This window comes from Cyanistes caeruleus, chromosome 10, assembly GCF_971803275.1.
Source record: "Cyanistes caeruleus chromosome 10, bCyaCae1.hap1.1, whole genome shotgun sequence".
Classification (NCBI taxonomy): domain Eukaryota; kingdom Metazoa; phylum Chordata; class Aves; order Passeriformes; family Paridae; genus Cyanistes; species Cyanistes caeruleus.
In genome coordinates this window covers 3,678,265-3,701,188 of record NC_141710.1, presented here as the reverse complement: position 1 = coordinate 3,701,188, position 22,924 = coordinate 3,678,265, and the positions used below count along the sequence as shown (strand labels likewise).

At 40.2% G+C, this 22,924-nt stretch overlaps 1 protein-coding gene across 19 annotated transcripts in view; it reads right to left on the bottom strand.

The window, feature by feature from the left end:
* Nucleotides 1-22,924, bottom strand: part of CLSTN2 (calsyntenin 2) — a 328,373-nt gene that overhangs the window by 41,696 nt on the left and 263,753 nt on the right. For all 19 annotated transcript variants that reach the window (XM_086843491.1, XM_086843483.1, XM_086843481.1 and 16 more), the window contains 4 exons: nucleotides 17,914-18,063; nucleotides 7,006-7,191; nucleotides 2,735-2,983; nucleotides 2,091-2,212 (listed from right to left, as the gene is read on the bottom strand). In XM_086843491.1, the coding sequence (XP_086699617.1) occupies nucleotides 2,091-2,212; nucleotides 2,735-2,983; nucleotides 7,006-7,191; nucleotides 17,914-18,063 (707 nt within the window). The remainder of the gene's footprint in view (nucleotides 1-2,090; nucleotides 2,213-2,734; nucleotides 2,984-7,005; nucleotides 7,192-17,913; nucleotides 18,064-22,924) is intronic.

Genomic DNA, 22,924 nt, shown 5'->3' with positions numbered 1-22,924 from the left:
GAACAGGGACAGCAGCTGGGCACAGCTCCATTCCCAGGCTTCTCTTAACAAAACAAAAACAACAACAGGGAATGGGGCAGTTTGCCACCACAGAATGAACTGTTCTGGAGGTGAGATTTCCAGAGGTATGTCAGTGTCTAAATATGCAAACAATCAACTTAATCTACTCCTGAAAATCTAGCCCAGCTTCTTTTCATATTGAGTAGGATCCAACTTGTTTTATGATGTGGTTTTAAAATATCCTGTGCAATCTAAGATAGAACACTCTGGGTATACAGTTAGAAGAAGGCATCATTTTACTACGTTATAGTGACAATTTCTCACTGCCTTGTCTTCAAAACCATGCAAATTCTTTCCTGACCCATTACTCACATATGTTTTATTTTCAGTTTCTTTTAATTTACTCTACCATATAGGCCAGATGGAGCATGAAGAAGAGATAAAGCAGCAATTTTTATGAGGTCCCTTCATGACAAAACTTACAACAGTATCACCATGACAATATAAATTTATCTTCATGGAAGTCTGGGCACACAACCCATAACAAACTTTATTTATACTTTAATCTTACTTTCTTCTTCAGCTATGAACAACAGCTGAAAATACACTGTGGAAATCAATTGACAGCAGCTGAATGAAAGAACATTAATCAAGTGACCTAAAAAAAAAATGTTTTCTGTCTCTAGCCTCCATCATGTAGGAGTTTCCAGCAGTAGTTAGGAAGGTTTGTGTCCAAGTTATAAGAAACACACACAAATTTCATTCATTGGGAGGACACTGGTTCTCTCTCATTGCAAGGACATAGACTGCACTCAATTTTCAAAATCAAAATACTTCTCAGAAACTTCGCATTATTATTAATTTAGATGCTTAATACAGAAGTACAAGTCCATCTTCAGAACTCAGAACAGCCTTATCTGAAGTGATATCAGTTACTCCTGACTTGCAATCTTCAGTATGATTTAATTTCAGTTTCTTTTGAGACACAGTAAGATTTCATATTGGGTACAGCACAGACTGATTCCAGGCTGGTTAGTGTAAATGAAGAGCAAGTGCTATGACCACCACAGGCTTTCTTACCACACTCATCTGATAAACACGATGGAGATCTCATTTTTATATGTATAAAGAAGGTGAATTAGAAAAGTAAACATTCCTATAGCTACATCTTCAATAGCATAGTTTGAACTCAAAGATAAGAAGAAACTTGCTTTGAAAAAACAGTGCTTTGCTGAAGTCTTTCATGCAAATGATCCTTATCCTACCTAAAATTAATAAATCTATGAAAGGCAACTCTTATCTCTTTAATCATAATTTTCTCGTAATATATTCTTAATAATAAGGCAAACTACATACAGCACAGCAGATGAAATAAAAGGTCTGCAGATTGGATTTACAATATAATAAGAGTGCCTTTCTGTGTGTCAGCACACTCTTTACTGAAAAGGTTTCCATCACTCCCATTGTGCTGATAAAGCAGATTTAAAAAAAAATTATAAATGGAAAACTTTTAGGGAACTGCATGCAATGTCACATCTCTCTCCACTGCCAAAGGATATAAACCTCTACTTACCATTTAAAGTGTCTCAATTAAAAAAACACAACTAGTGCATAAAATGACTAGACAAAGTTAATTCATTTCTCTGTTTTTCTGTGGATCCTAATTAGAATTGTAACGGCTGCTCTGGGATCTGGGAGGTTCCCTGTGCTGTCTAAAGAGCTGACAGGAGGGATCTGGGATCTGGGATCCGGGATCTGGGAGGTTCCCTGTGCTGTCCAAGGGGCTGACAGAAGGGATCTGGGATCTGGGAGGTTCCCTGTGCTGTCCTAGGGGTTGACAGAAGGGATCTGGGATCTGGGAGGTTCCCTGTGCTGTCCTAGGGGTTGAAAGAAGGGATCTGGGATCTGGGAGGTTCCCTGTGCTGTCTAAAGAGCTGACAGGAGGGATCTGAGATCTGAGATCTGGGATCTGGATCTGGGTGATTCTGTGCACTGTCCAAGGGGCTGACAGAAGGGATCTGGGATCTGGGAGGTTCCCTGTGCTGTCCTAGGGGCTGAGGGGAGGGGAAGGTCCTGGATGAGCTGGGTACCTGGTCAAGCTTCCAGTGGAACTCGGCGGGGCGGAAGGTGTCGGCGCGGTGGAAGTCCTTGCGCAGCAGGAGCACGAGGCGGCAGTTGTGCACGTAGAGCGCGTAGTGGTGCCGGTTCATCTCTGCGGGGACACAGCCAGCTCAGCACCACACACAGCTCAGCCCTGCCTGGGAACCTGCCACACTGACAGCACCCAGCCACAGCACACAAACCCTGCATAACCCTGGAGCTCGCTCACGGATCCTTATGGCTCCTCTTGAACTATGCTGCAACAGCTTTGTCCATGGAATCATCGTGTCCCAGCTAATAAATCAAATCCAAACACTTATTTCATCTAACTAAGCTTCAGTGAAGAGTTAGAACTGTTTCTCCCAATCTAAGTCATGAAGAAAAAATACTTTTTTTTATTATTTTTTTTTAAATCAATCAATTCCTGTGAAATCTCTAGCTGTGTTATCCCAGCTGTGTTTGAAATTTAGGTTGTCATCAGGCCCCCCAATAAGCTCTCAAGTCAGCAATGTTTGGAGGGGCACCATCTGAGATTAGTTGTTTTTTTATCAGACCAAATTAAATGAGGAGAGATGGCAACACTACTGCTGGTGAAATTCCCTTTTCATAACACTTTTCCCATACACAGACTCACCTGTCTTGTCAGAGTTGCAGAGAATGGTTTCCTTCTCGGCCCTTAATCCAGGACTAGGTCCATGTTTCATCCACAGAGTGATGGTGAATTGATCAGTTAAATTTTTCGGGACAATTCCATCTGGGATTTTGGCTCCTTGCTTTCCATCAAATTTAAAAATTATGTCGTTGTTATCCATGAGGAGCCCAGCTGTCCAGTTGGTTGTTGCACTGGGAGATGGTAACAGATCAATGGCACCTGAGGAAGCTCCTGCAAATCACATAGAATGAAAAATGCAATAAGAGACCAATGAAAAAGCTGTCAAGACTAATTTAATGTAGGCCAGGGTTCTGAGGCACACTCTTTAGACTATTTTACTACCCAAATGGCCCTACCAGCCTCAATGCTAAATCACTGAAACATAAATAAAACACCCACCATCGTAAACCAGCAGGAGTTTTCAAGTTTAAACGTACTGCACAGAAAACTATAGAAAATAATGTAAAGTTATCTTTCTCAGAAATGTTAATTTTCTGAAATCCATTAATGACATTTCTTCAGCTGTTTCAAGATCTGCTAAGGGTCAAAACAAGAAGAGATAAAAGATCCCAAATCTCTTTAGGAATGCAAAAATTTTAAGCCAAAAGTGTGTAAAATTGTTTCATATAGGCTTTTTTTAAAAAAAAGTATTACAGTTATGATTTGGAAATATTCACCAAAGTCTTGGATTCTTCTCCAAAATTTTTTACTGTACAATTTTGAAGTGATATTTTGAAGTGATGTTTTGAATACCAAAACTAACACCTACATGTTCATAGTTTGAGCATGGAGACAAAGTGTATTTATTTTACAAACTGTAAACATTGCATTTGTGTAACCAGCACCAAGCTCAACAGGTTCTATTTTACCTGCCCATATTTGTATGGAGATATATGTCTAAGTTTGGAATCTCATCCTGTTAGCGTGTTTTAATCCTGCTCCAAGAAAAAACAGTGGATTATGTGCTTGGGAGATTGGCTGGAATAAATCAGGCTTTTCCTATCCTAATAAATCCAGCCAGAGTCGCAGGCTGCTCAGCCATGAACAGAGTCAGAGCTGGAACAATGCAAACAGGATCTCTCTGGAGCTGTTCCCAGAACAGCCTCACCACTGCGTCAGTGCCTGGTGCTGTTTTCTCCCAAAATGCTTCCAGAACAATGCAGGAACTGCTGCATGAAGTGCAGTTTTGGGTTGAGACCCCTGAGGCACCTCTTGCATATAAAAGTGCTTATTTTCACAGGTGATTTCTGCAGTTGGCTCCACCTTCTCTCCCAGTCCTGCGCATTTGGGCTCCAAACTTTGTGCCAGGGTAAGCACTCGGTGATGTTGCTTGCTGAGCTGGACCAGCCTGCTGGCTTAGCTGGAGACAAATCATCCAAATATGATCTACCCAGCCCAAATTGTCCTTCATGATCAGATCAGCAACTTTCTTTGAGCCTCCTGCAATGCTGCACCACCCAGGATAAGGGAAAGAGGGCAGGATCCTTGAGTCTGATACTCAGTGTTTCCCTCTCTCAGTTTCCCATCTGCCACATGTGAGATTTAACAATCCCATTATTTTCTATTTTATTTACATTTAGAAAGAAAGGACACAGCAACAGAGCCATCTTTTCACTATATTTTAGGCTCCTTAACCTATGTTTATTTTAGTGTGATTTATTCTGATGTGTTTTTGCAGTCCAAATGGTGTCTTTTGGACAGTCTGTACTTCTCATTACTGTCAGGTGACAAGGTGAAAGAATGCTTACTAAAATGCTTTGAGGCACAACACTAATAATTCTTTGACTTTAAAATGACTCAAGTGTAATTTAATCATTTAAGCTTCCCACCTTTACCATCCAAGGGTGTGCAAGTCTCTGGGTTATTGAAAGGCAGACTTGAACCTTCTGTCATATAAAAATGAATTTTAATTCACCCTCCTTAGCATCTGCCTTCTCCAGATTTCCAACAGACAAATGAAGAAATTAGCACAGGATTTATAAACAGGATCTTTAATTACACAGAGAGAGCCTTGCATTTTTACATGGTGCAGAGACATCTGAGTGCTCAGTTCTGCACTCTCTGCAGTCACACAGTGTTTCACTGTACAAAAAAAAAAATTAATCATGGTTTTCTTCCTTTTCAAAGGATTTTATCATCCAGGAATTAGTTACAATAAGGTAATTTCTGGGAGAAAGCTGATTTCCAGAAATAATTTAACCTGCTTTCATAAGAGTTCTCTCTACATTAAGGATGGCAATAAATATTAAATCACAAAGTGCAGGCTGAACTAAATGCAATTCTCATGTACAGCACATTGTCACTTACAATCTTTCTTATCGAAGTCCTGTTACAAGTTTCTACCATGTCTGCTCTCTATGAAAACATGGAAAACCTGGACCAAGAAATGCATTCTTTCAGCAGTGAGAATTTTCCCCTATTTATGTACACTCTCAAACCCTTGGCCATCTTCTCAAGTGCTTTCCATTCTGCCCCTTGGCTGATGTGCTGAGCCTGAGCTGAGGTTCATTCCTGACATCTGTCCACTGCTCAGAGCTACCTGCAGCCACCACAATGGCCCTGGCAGACCTGAGAAATGTCTTTAATTCTCTTTTCTACTCCAGTGTCATCAGGTGAGGCAGTCAAGCCACACTCTGCAAGCTGAACCCCTTAGAGTTTGCACAACCTTCCTCAGCTAGAGACTCTTACAGCAGCTGAAGGTACCTGCTCTCAGCCCTGCACTTGAAATGATAACATTGTTAGATGTAGCTGCTATCAGTGTTTGATTCCAAGGTAATAATTTTGTGGTTTAGGTCTCGTTCACAGTCACTGAGTGACTGTGCTGTTTGCAGTTCAGGTCTGTAAGAGCACACAGCAATGTTCTTTTGGCTGCCAATACAGCTTCCTACAGGAGGCAAAAGTATGAGACTTTAGCTATAACATATTTATTTTTATTAAAATTCTAGTATTTTATGAAATCAAGCCTTGCACAGCCTCTCAAATTTAGTGATTAAGGTGCAAATTGTGGCAGATGGATTTTCATCTGCTCTTCTAGAGCCCAGGCATTTGGATAAAGACACAGAATTGAAGTCATGATTGTTTCTGTGATCTTAACTAAGCAATTTTGAAGTTGAAAACATTCAAATTTTATCGCAATGCTACTACTCCCACTCACCTTTACATCCCTTTCTCCATCTCCACAGATAACTGGTAATTGTGACTGCCAACCATTTTTCCCTGGGAATTGCTTCCACATTTTTAATGATTTAGTAACACTGGCTGAAATTTTTCATTTACAAAAATTATTTCCTAAAGGTTAGTCTATTGATCTTAACATATCTGCAGCACTGCTGGGTGGTTATCAGAGCAAAGGCAAGCCCTACACCAGAGCACCCCAAACCAAAATCCACCCATTTATATAGAGAAAATTACACAACTGCTACTGTAGCTCAGACAAAAGCCAGGCAAAAAGATGCAGAAGATGAGAATTAATGTCCACACCATCAGGGACTCAGAGGAGGACTCTAAAGACAGGATATTAGAGCAGGAGAGACCTCTGATCACAAAAGATAAAGGGATTATTTCATGGCCATTGCCTTGCCAGATACAGAATCTTAAAGTCTTAAAAAAAAACCCAGCAGTACTTTCAAGTGTTTAAACTGCCTGTCAAAACTGACTTTTGCATTTTACACAAAGTCATCAAAAAGCCCAAAAAGGGAGGAAAAAATTAGGAACTATTTCTTCACCAGGTCAGCTCTTATTTGAAGTTCATGATTCTTAAATATTTTTGCTCAAAATATTGCCCAGAGTATTGCTTTACTTTTTGTTTGTTTGTTTGTTTGTCCTCTGGCACAGCACTGAACAGCAAAGCAGAAAGCTGAGTTAGGAGGACTGAAAGACTGAAACAGGGAGATTCAATTCCCTTCACATCCTGTGATCTTCCTGTGATGGCAAATCTACACTGGAAACCTCACTAGACTATCACACCAGTATCTGCAGCAGAGGGAAGAAAGGAGAAAGAGGTAAGAATGAGGAGTAAGGAGAAAGGAATAGGAGCAGGAGAGAAAAAAATTAAAAGAAAGCAGGGAGAAAGTATGAGATGAAAATAAATGGAAAAAAAGGATGGAGCAGCTGTCAATTATCACCACTCTCTCCATTTTCATTGCTACGATCCAGAGTGAGCCAGCTGAGCTAAATCCATGCTCACAGGTCACAGGGAACTGCTGTCTTGTCTGCACAAACATTATTATGGCAACTGAAATCCATATTCGTACCACATAATTTCTGCAGAGACTTTTCGGAGTAGGTTTCGCGGTCACAGCCCTTTCCGATGGAACTGGTCTGCAGCTCGATGGTGGTGTGGATGGAGGACACTGGTCCATCACAGGTCTCCAGGTGGATGCTGGGGAACAAGGGGATGCTGCCAGAGCCAGGCCTGTATTCAATCCGTTTGTTCCAGTCTGTAAAAACAAACAGATCAAAAACAACAAGATCCAACGGTGAAGAAAAAAAGAGGAGGGAGTTATGTAATTTCACGTGACATAGTGTTCTCAAAGGTCGCTGTCTGAGGCAAAGAGTTCCTGAACTTGGCATCAGTAAACTACTCTCCTGAAAAAAACCTGGATTTTGGCCTTGTTTTTCTAAGAGTGTCAGGCTTACTTAAGTAACACTGCTGCTGGTTGAGTCACACAGGTGAGGGCTCCACACATCTGCTGACAAGAAGTGCTAATTGGTGTCAGTCTGGAGCTGCAGTGCTCACGCTCCTGTGACAGACTACAAGCCAGCTCTGCAGGGAGGAGGTGTCTGCTGCACCCAGTTTGGTCAGATTTCACAATGTTGTGGTAAGAACAAATGCCTCCAAGGAGCTACACACATCATTCTAATATAACACCTCTGTAGAGTCACTTCTTGCCTTGGAACAGCTTCCTAATTTTGTGAAGCACTAATGACAGGAAGGTCCAGCTGAAAGGATGACTTGTGCTTCCAGCCAGATCTGACTAATCTGTGCTTATGCAGATGCCTCACACCCCGTAACATTTAAACAATCCCCTGCCTCAGGCAGCCACCTGTTTGTGCCACACATACCCCTGTCTGCTCAACTGAAGCATTTAATGTTTGAAATCCAATTAATTATGGTGTTTGCAACACACTTCAGAGAAAACCCAAACAAGCAGCAGTAATTATAAACGTGTATTTTAGCTGTCTTTATAGCTCATATTTTCATCAGGTCACAGGATGACTGGAGCTGGAAGAGAGATCCTCAAAGCTCACTTAGTCCATCCCCTTGCCATGGGCAGGGGACCCTGCCACTAAACCAGGTTGCTCAAGGTCCCACCCAACCTGACCTCAAACGATTTGAGGAACAGGGCATCCACAGCTTCTCTGGGAAACCTGTGCTGTGCCTCAGCATCCTTATAAGAAAAAACATCTCTTTCATGTATCCAATCTAAATCCAACTTAAAAGCTGTTGTCTCTTTTCCTGTCACTACAGGCCTCAGTAAAATCTTTCTATCCATCTTTCTCATAAGTCCCCTTAAGCACTGAAAGGACTCTGCAGGATCTCTGTGGAGCCTTCTCCACACTGAATAACCCCAGCCTGTCCTTAAAGGAGAGATGCTCCAGCCTTCTGGCCATGTTCATGGCCCTTCCCCTCATTGCTCTAACAAGTTCAAATCTTTCTAGGTAAAAGAAGACTTCACAAATGGAAAAGTTCTAGGTCCTGGCAGTCAGCAAAATTCCTGAAAGCAAATGGACAGAGATTCATTCTAAATATCAGTGGAAGGAAAAGTAATAGTGGATAGAAATACGTATGTGCATTTAGTAGGTGAAGGAGTTTGGTGTTTTTCAACAGATCTCATTTCAGAAAGCTTGAAAAGTGGTGCTGGTGCTCTCTCCCCTGGTCTTAAACTGCATTACATTTTTAGCAGACAGGCTGAACATCCATGCAAACACTTTGGAGTATGAGGCACTCCAGAGTCCAGGCAAAGATGTTACAACCACTGGTCTGCATCCCAGAATTCTCAGATCTTCTTCCTGACATAACCCAACTGGTAATCAATCATGCAGCATTTTTTTAAGAGGAAGATGAGACTTCCTGGAACATTCTGAAAGTATTTTTAGTATCTGTTTTTACTAAAATCTTTAGGACTTGGACATTATGAATAAGACAACCATGACACCATGACTGCCTATGCACAAATAACTGAGTTGCTTTTTCAGTTGTAATTTTCAGGTAATTCACTCAGTTTGCTCCATATTAAGTTAAACTTGATCTACAGTACTGCCTAATATCTCTGCAATTGTCAGTTTAAACAGTTCCATTAGAATTTCAAGTACCATATATGGGACATCATTACAATAATAAGTTTCTGTTCCCTCTCCATTGCAGAAATTTCAGGTTAACACTTTTCCAATAGAACAAGAGCAGCAAATTCTTTCAGATACTTCAGGTAAAAATAAAAGAATTTGCTAGTTTTATACAAACTAATAATGAATGAATTATTGATCTTTGTAATCCCTTATTCACCAGTTTAGGCACTGTGTTCCTCTACCCAAAAAAGGAAGATAAAGTCTTATATATATCTGAAACCTTTCTGACTATTTCAGCAGCTTTCAGCCACATTTCATTTCTCAGCTATACCAAATGAACTGTTACTCATGCAAAATATTCATTAGTGGAAGTGAGATGTGACTGAATTCAGAACTGCAAGGCACCTGCAGCTGCACACTCACATCCAAGGATTGTCCTGTAAAACCCACAACATATAAAATGCCAGTGCTGACAAGGAAGAACGATGGGAGCCCTCTGTTTTTGCCACAAGAACTGAAAGAGGTATTTTGTTTCACTGTATTATCCTTTCAGCTTGGCAGAAGTGGGAATTTGTACTCAGAGATCATAAACCCTGCATCTCCTAAATTCCTAAATCTCCCACATTCATCTCAGCTCTAGGCTGTAAAACATCAAGGAGACTTGAACGAGTGTCTCTGTCCCTTGGTCCACTGCATCACCACAGATCAAGTCTCTGTTTCAGTCTTCCTAAACTGCACCAGGACTTCCTTCATTGACTTAGTGCAGATTTAGGAATTCCACCAAGAAGTCCCTCTCCATGCCAAGGGCATTCCCAGGCAGGCATGAGGCAATACTGGAGCAGGTTGCAGTAAAACCTGCGATGGCAGAACCATCCCTAAAGGCAGCAACAGCTCTGTTTGATAAAAACCACCTGGATTATTTCTACAGAACCCTCCCCCAAGAACTCCAGCTCCCAGAGCTGAGGCCAGCACTCTCTGCATCTCACCACCAATGCAGGCAGCAACGCTGGGAAATGCAGAGTTGAAACAAGCAAAAGTAAGTGGTAATAACAGTACAAAGAAATTATTGTGAGAGTAACCCAAGTCCTTAAATTAATTTTGAATGGGGTGAATATCATTGTTTTGCTTTCTCCCAGAATAACATCCCACACTGGACTTACTCAAAAGATCAACCCTTTCCCTTCAGGAATGTGGTGGCACTTTTTTGTTTCCTCTGGAGTGACTCAGAGGAAAAGTCCTACATAACCTGAGTCTGCAAAAGCCTCTGAATTTAGGTATTTTCTAGATAAATTCAGATACATAATCACACTTGAACTGTCAGGCTGCACTTAGATCAGCTAAACCCAACCAACACAGGTTTGACACAAACCTGACACAAATCCTGCTACAACCCCATGTTACACTGCAAACTTAAGAAAGTAAACGCTGTCAGGGCAGAAGACTAATCCCAGGGGGAAAGTCTGAATAAATCTACCACTGTTTAGTCTGGAAGCCTCTGTTTGGATTTTGTAGCTCAACAGGCTTTACTTGGCACTTGTGGCATAAAGCTGCTCCAGACAATGCAAGACAGCCCCAGCTGGGTTATCCCTACAATATCACATTGGAGTGTAAATATCACACATCAGGCTTTTGCTTCAGATTTCATCAATTACAGAGCAGCTATGTAAACATGGATCTTGATTGCTGAGATACTCAAACTGTCCCAAACTCAAAATGGATCAAACTTCATTGACACTTTGAGCCTTTAAAAGTAAATCCTAATGCACTAAACAAATTTTCCTTTTAACAGATGGCTAATGTAAAGACTGTTCTTGATTTCTAAACTTAAGGTTTTCTGTACTGTCTTTGTGATCCGTTTTATATTTTAATTAATTTCTAATGCTAGATGACACTAAGAAGGATTTAATCTGACTTTTTTTTTTCCTTGAAGGAGATCACACAGAGGAGGTATGATGTGCTTCATGTCTCCTACATGTGTGTGGCCATAAACTTTGATTCCATTTCAGGGTGTTAAAAGCTACAGTAATGTAATTAAAGATAATTGTAGCACAATGAAATGTGAAACTTCTCTCCTGTTGCACTGAAGATCTGCATTGTGGCAGCTAAATGTAGGATAAAATTTATGTGGTGCCACTAGTGCCACTAGTGAGTCTCTGCAGCATCCCTACATAACTGCTGGAGGAGAAGTTTCCCAGAGCAGTGTAATTGGTACCTCTTCTGTTTCCTCTGCAGCATCTTCACACCTGTGCTGTTTATGTAGGCTAGAGACTTGGCTAAAGGTTACTCTGGTGCCTTCTTTATGTGAAATGAGAGACTTGTTACAGACATGATAATCAGGTCTGACTCAGTTAAAGCATTTCCACAGCAAAGAGAAAAATCAAACTAGGTTTGATTTTTTTTTTTTGCTCTCCTGGTTTGCTCAGAGATTTAAGTGCACATCTCAAAGAGTAAACAAACATTCATACACACCTTTTCCTTGTACAGCATGCTGGTAGTTTTAAAAAGACAAACAAAAAAGACACAGAAATGTGTGCTTAGTACAGGACAGTGGACAGCCTGCTGCTGCAGGAGCTGGTGAACCCAGTGGAATAAATGCTGTGCCTGACCTACTGAAACTGAATATTCCATCAAGTGATAAAGTTCCCAGATCTAATGGCGCTTCATTTTGTGAAATAAAAACATAAGAATCTAAAAACCATGAAACAGCACAGGTTAAGCTGTTATTTGTTGTGAGATTGCATATGAATAATGTTATTTTCCACAATGTCAGAGCCCCAAGGGCACTAATAAGCCCTAAAGAACCTCCCTTCTCTGGGTCTGTCCTGCTCCCCTGAGCAGGGTCAGGGCTTGGCCCTGGGTGGCTGCCACCCCACCCTGCCAGCTCTGCCATTACAATTGCTCTCTGCTTGCTTTCCTTTAGGAAATAACCTTCTTCTTGCCAGGTTTGGGCTGGTCACAGGCTTCTAATGTCTCTCCTGGAGAGTCTGCAAAGTGCTTTTCAGCTTCTCAAAGACATACTCTGAAACACTGCCTGGAGTAGTTACTCAAATCAATGAATTGAGTGTCATAACTCATGTAGAAAGTCTGAAATTTTTCAGCCCACATCCTAAGAATATGTGGAACTTTTTACACGCAGAGAAAAAAAAAATATCATAAAGAAAAGCTTCAAATCTAACTGGATATCCCATAGTGCTTTAATTTTTGAGCAGAGAACATGTTAATGGAAGGATGCTGTCAGCTGCATCTCAGAGATAAGAAACTTCTCAATGAAATTATAATTGCCTCAGTAAAGCTCAGGAGGATTTTGCAGTGAAAATTCAAACAAGAAAAGACTATTTTTGTAGTTGCAAATTCAGAAATGTGAACAAAGGAGTTATCTTCCACACAGTTATATGGAAATAAAATTCTAGTTAAATAGATCTAAAATGAATGGAGTTTTTGTATCACTTAAGATGGAGAAGACTGGTTTCAGTATTTCAATCCTCATAGATAAGCAGAACAGGCTGCAGAGAGGGCAAAAATGGGTTACTCTGAAAATGTGAAGTTCATGGTACACAGGGAACTCACTGGTAATGATCCCTGTGAGTCTGCCTTGGGAGTGTTATTTGATATTTCCATTTGCAGTCCTGGCACAAGAGCAGAACTGTGTTAGTTACTGCTGCCAGCCAAGGGAAAGGAGGGCAGTGCCACACTAGAAGTCAGTCCAGAAAGAGAATATCCTAAGCACAGAATAAGATGACCTTGGTGTTACAGAGATAGTGCTTAGTAATGATACAAAGTGCTCAGGAATTTCAGCAAACTGCTGGGAAATCACTGAAAAATGACAAATAGAAAAAGAGCTGATTCCATTAAGACAAGAACAGCATTTCCACGGGCCACCAGTCTGATACAGCCAGGCAAAAGCAAGGCAACCTTGGAAAATACAAAACACTGTTTTCAGAAAGAGTCCATGGTACAAAGAAACAGGAAAGGACCTGGAGCTCTCAGGGAAGATGTATTTAGCTAAAAAGCAGACCCAGAATGTATTAAAGAGAGCATATCTGAAAAATCAGATTGAAACAGGTATGACTGCTTTCTCTGAATACATCTGGTAGTCAAAGCAAAACAAAACCAATGTACTTGTAAACAAGTAAAAATCAAGAAGGAACTTACATAAATTTAAAACTCAAGACTTGGTAGTACTCAGTTCAGTTAATTTTCAAATGTCTGGAGTGGGTATTTTACTAAAATGGTGCCATTCAAGTTACCAGATGAATGTAAGGATTTGAAGAAATTCATCCTGAAGGATGTGTGGCTAATGCACGCACAGCAGTGCCAAGCCTAGCCTGGCATAAAGACTCCCTGCTTCACAATAAATTTAATTTATAAAAATATGGGTGAGTATCTTACAGCTAAGGCAACACAAGGATGGTGTTTTGAGCTGCAAGGTGTGTGCACAAGAGTAATACAAATTGATTTATATTTAGTGCAGAAAATACTTGGCCCTTTAAAATTGTTCAGAAAGACTGAGAATATTCTCCTCATCAGCAAGGTTTCTGCACTTGACCAGCCTCCTCCAAATATTTAATTGCCTCAGTAATCATATTCCTCTTCGTTAAAAGTATTGGCAGAATGAAAGCCAATATGGTTTTGGTTTTACTCAGTGATTGGATCTTCTTAGAAAGCCCCCATGAAAACCATTCTGAAGTCACTCAGCAGCTACTGCAAACAGCATCTCTGAGGAATGTTGACTTAGAAGTGATGGGAGATCACTCTGCTACCGAAATGGAAAGGTCCTGCCCTTCCTGTACAAAAGAAGGATTTTATTTCAGCAGGAAAGGCAAGCTGATCTGACTGCACACAGCCTCTGAATGACTACTCAGCCTTGAAGAGGAGGTAGGAATGTGCCTTTGGGTGCCCAGCTTACCTCAGTGAGCCCTACATGCCTTAGAAATGAAATGTACTATCTTTGATGCATTAACCACCTTTATTAGATATTTTTATAATCTATTAGGTGAATAAACAAGAGATGCTTTTATTTCAAAACTGTTTTTAAGCCAGCACTATGTAAAAGTAATTGAATTTTTCAATACTATCTTTTTTTTTTTTTTTTATGAATTATTAAAGAACTTCAACCTAATTCTCTTTCTTGAGAAGAGAAATTTGTGACTTTTGAGTTTTGGACTGTTGTCTTTGCTCCATACCCACCTCCCCAGGAAGCACAGCCAGCCTTCCCAGTCGTGAGCTCTCTGACACTTTCCCAGGGTATTCACTCAGTTGCTTTAGATAAGTTTTTTTTCTTCTAGTAACTATTTTCTGTCTGAAATCAATTGCTTTTTAGGGAGCAACCTCACTTGTGGTTTAATAATTGTGGTGTCAATAATTGAGCAGACCTCTGACAGTCTCAAAACATATTTTTCAACTTTTTGGGTCCATTATTCTGCCCTTTTTTTTTGAGGCTAAACTCTTTTTCTCCCCACACAGTAAATCACTCACCAGAGAGCTTGTTACAGGAATAGTTCTGTTCAATTTTCTGCTATCTTGCATCTTCCAGCACATTGGGTTATATTTAATTTCCATTTGTTATCCCACTATGGGGGGAACAGTAACAGTTTTGTGAAAAATGTTCCTGAAGGTTAACAGTAATGTGACAAAAGATTAAAAGTACCATAAATGAGCTAAAGGAAATCTGGTCTAGATTGCAGGATTTTGTCTTACTTCACCTCATGCTATTTAATGAAAATACTTTATGGATGTTTAGTACTGGGGTGCCACAAGTCTGCCCACCCTCCTTTGAATAAGGAAGATGTAACTTTACAGAAATTGGTATTTGTGACTTTGAAACAGCAGCAGTGGAAGGAACCCCTTTCACTGATAGTGAATGTCCAGGAAGAAGTGAGGTGTGAGCTTTGTGTCCACAGGACTGAAACCAGCTCTGGAAGGACAGAACCTGGGGAAGATGTTGAAGGTAACAGGTTTTTGCTTGGGATGGAAACCCCATAATGGTGTTTAAAAATGTTTTTATTTTTAAATAAAATAAAATTGTGTCAGGAGTACTGGCATCATCCAGCTTTTCTTGGTAATGCAGTCCTTCACCTACCTGGCAGGACATGGTCACTCCCCTCTTTGGAAATCATGGACATGAAAACGCAGCTGGCATGAAGAGATTTTGTAGCACAGCTCTAGAAGTCACGTCACAAAACTCACAATGAGAATTTCCAATTAAAATAACTGATTAGGAATGAATTAAGCTCACAGATTTACATTCTTAGCTTGCTCAGGATACAAATAACACTCCAGAGTGGTCTGCTCAGGAAGCAAACGTCAGCTTGGGTCGAGTTTGTTTCTAAAGCAGCCTCTGAATAGAGGGGAGGCTTTTTTGCTGAAAATGTCTGTGTGGGGATCTGGCCACTGCTGGGTTAATGTTCATCATCAGAGAGCAGGGAAGCAGCTCCTGGATTTAATGAAGACTTCAATGCTGTTAGCCCAAGGGAATACTGATGAAAGGAAAGCACCTTGGCTGGTGGAGCCTTATTTGCTCTGCCACACATCAGTCACGTGCTGTGGGCCTCGAGGAACACAAATAATTCTGAATTGTTTTACATAAGCCTGTTCTTCCCTGTCCCAGCCCTGCACAGTGGAGGTTATCTGAAGGGCATCTGCACTGAAATTTGCTGCACTAAAATTTTTAATACTGAATTTGCATTAGACTACTCCTATTTCTGTTCATGATAGTTATACATAAACAAGTGCACAATATTTCAAATTACAAAAGTCATTAACTTTTAGGAACTAGGTGCCAATGCCATAAATTGAAAATCCAAGTATTTATTTGTTCAGGATAACTGAAGAACAAGAAAAAAAAATCACGTATTTTAGCAACATCTCTATTATATCCAAAGACTCAGAATATTCCTCTTTTCTGTCATTATTTTACTTCCTGTAGTCATCCAATCTTTACAAATACAGCATTATTTCAAAGAAGATGGAGAAAACCTGCTGGCTGCCCCTTTGTGGGGAGGTCACAGAGCAACAGACAGAGAGAAGAAAGAACACTGTACATATCTTCCATTTCTAGTCTCCAGATTTCCTCTTTAACACTACTAGAATACTCTTGGAAGGTTTTGCTTATTTGATCTTATTTTTTTCTTTTTTTTTTTTTTTTCCTTAGACACAGGTGATTTTTACAGATACTGGCTCAAACTAGCAAACAACATCATCTACCTGAATTTCTCTGCCTTTAAATAGGCATTAAAAAAAAATCTCATTAAGAGAAATGTATAAATTTCTGGGAGTATTATGTTGCAGCTCATTTTCAAATTACAATCAATGAATTGATAATAATTAAGGACTGATGCCCTTAATCTACCCTTGGTAGTAATTGTTTCCTTAAAGACCTTCCACCCTGAGTAGGAGACATCCTCTTCTTGCACTTTGTGCTCCTTGACCTGGGGATGTGCCAGGGAGGTGAAATGTCATGTGTTTGACAGATGGAAAGGCACAAATAATATGAGCAAAGCATCAAAAAATAAACCAAAAAAAAAAACCCCCAAACCCTGACCAAACCTGCTTGAGGTTGTTCCTTTCCTTTTATTGGTTGCCTGGTGCCTAAACTGACTGATGGAACCAGTAACAACCATAACAACCACATTAACTGTGAAATAATAGTGAGCAATAGAAATACACCATTACCACCTCTGCAAAACTTACTCAATCAATAAAATACCTAAATTAAAAAAAATAGAAATGAAAAAAAAATCATCAATTACACCCATTTTAATACAAATTCCAAGCTAATTTGGGGGGTACTTAATTTATCTGAGATAACTCCACAAAATGGAAGCAGAACATTTCTTCAGTTTAGAGACCATAATTAGTTTTATAGAATAAATAATTTGAACAGTAAGATCTGTTAGAGAATGTGGAAGTAGTTCATAGGTATTGTGGCTTTTTTTAACAAAAATGCTCTTCAAAGTACTTGGGTACTAGTACATCCCAAAAAACTGAAATGTGGTTCTGCTCTAGGTGAGGGATGTGGAAATGGAATCCTGCCATTGCAAACACTTCATTATTAGCTCTAGACCAGAGCTTCTCATTTGACAAAGAAAACCTTTTTTTCATCTAAATGTCAACCTGCAAATTTACCTTTAAGTACAACAGCCAAACTGCTTTTTTTCCTTCTCAATCATTATGTTTAAAAATTACAGTTATGAATGTCCAGTTAGTCCTGAAGGACACCTGCATAATGTGGTCACATCCAATTGGTTTGTCTATAATCCAGTCCTCATTTCCATCTTAATTCCTAATAATTAGTGGCATATCTATCTTCCCTGTACATTGTCAGCTGGGGTTTTCTCTATTCCAGACAGGGTATGGATCCTTACAGCCTTTTTAGAAAACCAAATTGATTCCTACCAAAATATCTCAATAGCAAGACAGGAATCAGTTCAAAGATGCTTTTCAGTCCCAGTGAGGGTGCCTTGGCTCCTGCATGCCACAAAAGCCAATCCTGAACCTGGAACAAGATAACCTGAGCAACTCCAACTCACCTGGCAGGAGTGCCTTCAAAAACCTTCTTTTAAGGAACAGTAGGCAAATCAGCAGCATTTTTTTTTCAATCTTCCAGAATATTCAGACTGACTCATAAGACAACTTATTATTAGAGTCTTACTCCTTTTTGTCTGGTCCACTCTTTGTTCTGGCATGGCAAATGGAAGCAAATGTGGGATTACCATCTACTTTGTTAGCAGCCTTGCAATGAGGCAGAAGAACAGCAGCAGTTTTCCACACCAGTGCCATAAGCACCCTACTTTCCTTACTGCAAGGTGGAGGGAAAACACCAAAGCAAAGAGATTTCAATAAAAAATTAAAACAGAAAAGCTCTTCAACCTTACCTTGCCAGCCTGGTTTGCACACGGGTTTGACATTAACGTGCACCAAGACATCTTCTGTTGCGTGTTTCTGCCCACAGTCAAAAGCTGTCACCAGTATCTCATACTGGTGCTGTTTATCATAGCTCAGTTTCTCGGTGTTCCTGATGTTACCTAGAGGTTCAACACAAGAAAACATTCAGAGATTCTTGGCTGAGCACGCACAGACTGCAACGTTTGGGTCCTGGTTCATCGAGTGCTTTGTGACTTTGAGCTCTTTGAAGCACACGGGACATGCACAGGAAGGACAGGTCAGAGGAACAGGAAAGATTTTCTTTCAATCCAGGAGGGAAATTAAGAAACTTGTAGGCAAATATAAGATGGGAAGGATACCATGTGGGCATGGCTCTATCAGAAAACATCTGATCAACAACACTTTCTAAAGAGGGTAGAAGTAATTAAATCTTGTTAAATCTTGACACGTGAGCTGTGAGTAGGCTCACCCTTCTTTTCCACATTTGCCCCAATACATGGCTTTAACAGCCACATTCCTGAGATCCATTACTGAGCCCAGGTATCTTCCTGATTTCCCAAAAGCTATTACCATGTAAATGAGAGACATTTTAAAAACAGGAAAATCCCCAGAATCACCTCCTGCTCTGCAGCACTCAGCAGTATTTGATAGGGCAGCACAGAGTTATCACATGGAAAAGAAAGCCCAGCAACAACAGGGTTTATCTGCTGAACCTGACACACATATAAAGGTGACAAATTACCTGCTTTGGGAACAAAGATATCCAAACTTTCAAATGGAAAGGGAAAGATTTCTCTCTGAATAGTTCCTGGAGGACTGGGAGAGCACCATGCAAAATGCATGGGTTTTCTATTAACAAGGTCAGCATTTTAATTCTGTCCATTTCCACCAAAATTTACTTTTTGCACAAGTTGAAACTTCATCCTGTCTAATTCATTTTGTGCTTTTGCTCAGGCCTATTTGTTTTACCATCTCTTTGAATGAGGGTTTCTGTTTTAGAATTCAAGGGAAAAACTTACTCTGCAGCAGTGCTACACACAACAACTGCTTTCAAGCAAGGAGCAGCAAAATCCAGTTGTTTGTGCTAAATTTGAAAAGGACAGCTGGGCAGCCCCCATGTCCTGGAGTTTAGTCAGATGCAGTGAACTGATCCCCACAGGTGCTGGCCAAAGTCTCTTTTGTCAGGCACACAATGTTAGGTTTGGTTTGGGCATTTGAGTTTCATTTTCTTTTTCCTTTTCACTCAAATGAGTGAGAGACAGGAGAAAGCAGACAAATGCAGCTTCTTAAAAGAAGTCTTTCAGTATTTATTTGACAAGTGAAGACTTTTCAGCAGGTGTCTCTGCTGCACACTCCTTATCTTGTCAGAGCCCACTTTTCTTTCCACTACTGCTACTACTACATTAAAGCTTAGGAGTTTAATTGAAATGGATGCAAAACTTTCCAGGTCAGGCCTCAAGGAAGGCTCTGCTGTTTGCATTTATCACCACCTTTAGGTTCAAAACCTGTAGCTTAAATAGCCCCTGGCACCTGCAGTTATAGGTCAGGCCCAAAAACCCATTTACTGCTGACTCTCCCTTGCTCCCTCAGTGAGCAGGGCACAGAGGAGGACAAGCCCTTCTCGTATTTTTAAGTCTTGGAAGGAGAAATGAAATGAGCTGCTGAAGGCTGATTTGGAAACAGGACAGTGCCCTGCAGACTCTGGGGTTCTCTCCCTGGGGTACCTCATCTTGCCAGGCATTTTCAGGCCTGCCATGGGCACAGCTCTTTCTTCCCACAGGAACAGCAACAACCACCACCAACTCCTTCACTGGGCTTTGAGTGAGTGATTGACAAAACAATCTGATCACCCATTCCACTGTCTTCAGTTGCCTGATTAGTGGCTGCCTAAGAGGATTTAAACTGCCACTGTATATACTTAATTACTGATTTTTCATCTGCTCAGTTCTTCTGTCCTTTCTGCATTATATTATTTCTTACATGATTCTTTGTATTTCCTTTATATTTCCCTATTTGTTTTTCCTTGGTATTATTTTAGTCTGTGATCAGCAAAGATAATTCTCAAGAAACCAAAATTGTTCAAATTTTCATTAGCAGATGGCTAGAATTGGTGTGGCACATTAACTGTCCTACAAGATTCATAAATCATTACATCATATTTACATTTCATTAAATCTATCTTCCAAGATCTGTATTTGTGTACCTCATTATGGCCATTTTGGATTTGGACTACAAAGATTCTGATTCTCAGGTTTTATTCTGGAAGGTCACTTGGATGACTTGCAGATGCTACCCAATAGTTTATTGATTTCCTAATAACTTTTTTTCCTTACCACTGATGCTTTATGATTCTTTGGGTTTTTATAATTTAATCAATATGATTAAAAAGTAGACACAGAAGGGAAGCAGTATAAACACAGAGCAATTAAAGTTTTAGGGATGACAGTCTGCAAGTTTCTATTTACATCTCACCACAGACAAAAAAGTTAATAACATTAAAAAGAGAAAATTTTAATGGGAGAAGTACATGTCTATTCAATCCAAAATCAGGCCACACAGGTTTTTTTCAGTGTCCCCAAATATCTGCCTATTCCTGGAAATTTTCAAACAACAAAAAGCAGATCAGTGACTACAGGAGTATAAAAAGTCCTTCCTGAGGACACAGACATTTACACCTCTGCTTCTTCAAAGTCAGTTTTAGGGATAGATGGATATAGACACCCCTCTTTTACAGCTCTTCCACCTTACTCTGGAGCACTCACCAGGATGGGGAAAGACTTGCTCCTGCTGCAGCTCTGGGTGCTGTTAAGGGGGATCTTGTGAGACCCTGTCCTGTCTAGGATTTGTAATCTGATAAAACTTGTAGTGCCTGGACAGGTCCCTGTCTCATCCTCACATGGAACAGTCTGAACACACATTTGTGAAGTGCTCCCCAGAGCTGGGTGGCAAGTAAGAGTCATCCCCATTTTTGAGGTGAGACTAGGTCAGAGCCTTGACAGAATTTCTATTTATACCTGAGTTCCCAGATTATCTGACCATAATCCCTGATAAATAAAGCACAAGATATGTGAATAGAAATGAGTTTTTCTGGCATTCCAACAGATCTGTACATTGTGGTTTAATTTTTCTGTAATTTTTCTTTTTTCTGAAAAAAGCCTACCCAGTATTGCTGCAGTAACTGACTTGATTTGGATTCTCTGCTAAGGAGAAAATGAGACTAATCTCTATGCAATACTGCTTTAAAACATATTACACCTCATACCTTTAATCACAGTTCTTTGCACAGCAAAGCATAAATTTGTCCTCTGCCTTTACAAGACTGTATTTTATGACTCAGAGTTCATTACCCTCCAAGTTGGGCTCATCACATACAAGAGTGAATTTTATTAGTGCTACAGTTTCAGAACACAAAGTAATTTTATCCACAAAGAAATCACATATCAAGGGCCAGGGTTCCCAAACATAACTGGGAACTTTTGTATTACCTCCCCAAAGTGCCTAAGTTACAAGGACCTGTAGGAAATACCCCCAGAGCTGATGCTGCTTCCTGAGCCCACCCACTCCTGCCTCACATGGAGTGGGGCTGAGGCAGCCTGGGCACCAACACAGCCTGCAGGGCTCTCTCTGCCACTCTGCAAAGCTTCCCCAATGTGTAATATCATTTTTTCAAGGCCAAAAAGTGCTCCATGCATGGATCTAGGGACAAGAAATCAGTTTTACCTAACAAGACAGTGACCTGCCTAAAGAAAAAGGGCTGATGAAATAGCTTCACTTTTTTACAGATTTATATTTGGGGTTATTTCCATATGTTGGTCATGAAAAACATCCACCATCTGGGGCAGACAATGGCATGTTTTCCTCACAATTCACCCCCACCTCCATCTTTTGGGGCCTCCTGTAATATTTAGATTTGAATTTAAGGTATCTGGTTATACTCTTTCTGAGCAATGAAGCTCCACATGTAGGTGACTGAAAAGCATAAAAAAAATCACAAGCCTCAGAAGACACAAGAACCTAAATCTGTATTTCACAATGGCTAAAAAAAAAACCCCTGTTAACAAAATCCTAATTAGCACAGTATTACCAGACAGTCCCAGGCATTTCATACATCTATTTTAACCACCCTGCAGGGAACAAAAATGGGCAAGTTTCCAAAGAATTTGCACCAGAGACAGTTTATATCAGCTGCCATACAGAGACATTCTCAGCAGTGAAATGTGTTGCAACTAAGCAACATACTTCTGTCACAAAATGAAAGTATAGCCATCTATTCTAACTTTGTCTCTAATCCCAGTGGGTTTAAGCAATTACCATTATCTTTAAAAATTGCAAATTAGACTGCAATTACTGTTGGTTGTGACAGCAGTGTTCTTTTAGTGAACAAATAGATCAAAAATATTAATTGAATTAATGACCAAGAAACTGCGAGTATTACAACCTTACACCAATTATTCACTGCAGGCTTTAAAGTCACATTTAAATCAATGGTTTTCTCATTGCCTTTGCTGAAAAGCAGGTCCCAGGCAGATGAGGACAAAGATGTAACCAAGGACTCCTGACATTTCCCATGCTTTTGATCATGTCTGTGGCTGCAGAAAGACATGAGCACTCCTGAGGCAGCTGCTCTGTGTCACAGGAGCTGAAAAGCAGAAATGACTGGTCTGTACCACACCAGTTTCAGGGTATTCTCTGTCCCTTACATCTGCCACAAACCTTGCAGAAAATCAGACACAACCTGCGACTTCTCCAAGTACCCACCCTCCACACAGGCAAGCCATGTGGAGCCTTGGGAAAAAATGGATTCAGAGACATGGAGAACTTTCTTTTATGACAAGGGAAATCTCTCAGATAGAAAAAAAATCCATGGAGAGGAAAACTGGGAATTCTAGGGAATTGCTTCCAAATGTCTCCTTCCAAATGTGCACTTGCTGTAAAAAATCCTTTGTGCAGTGCTCTGGATTCTCTAGAATATGTGCCAGTGCCTGTATTTATGCAAACACA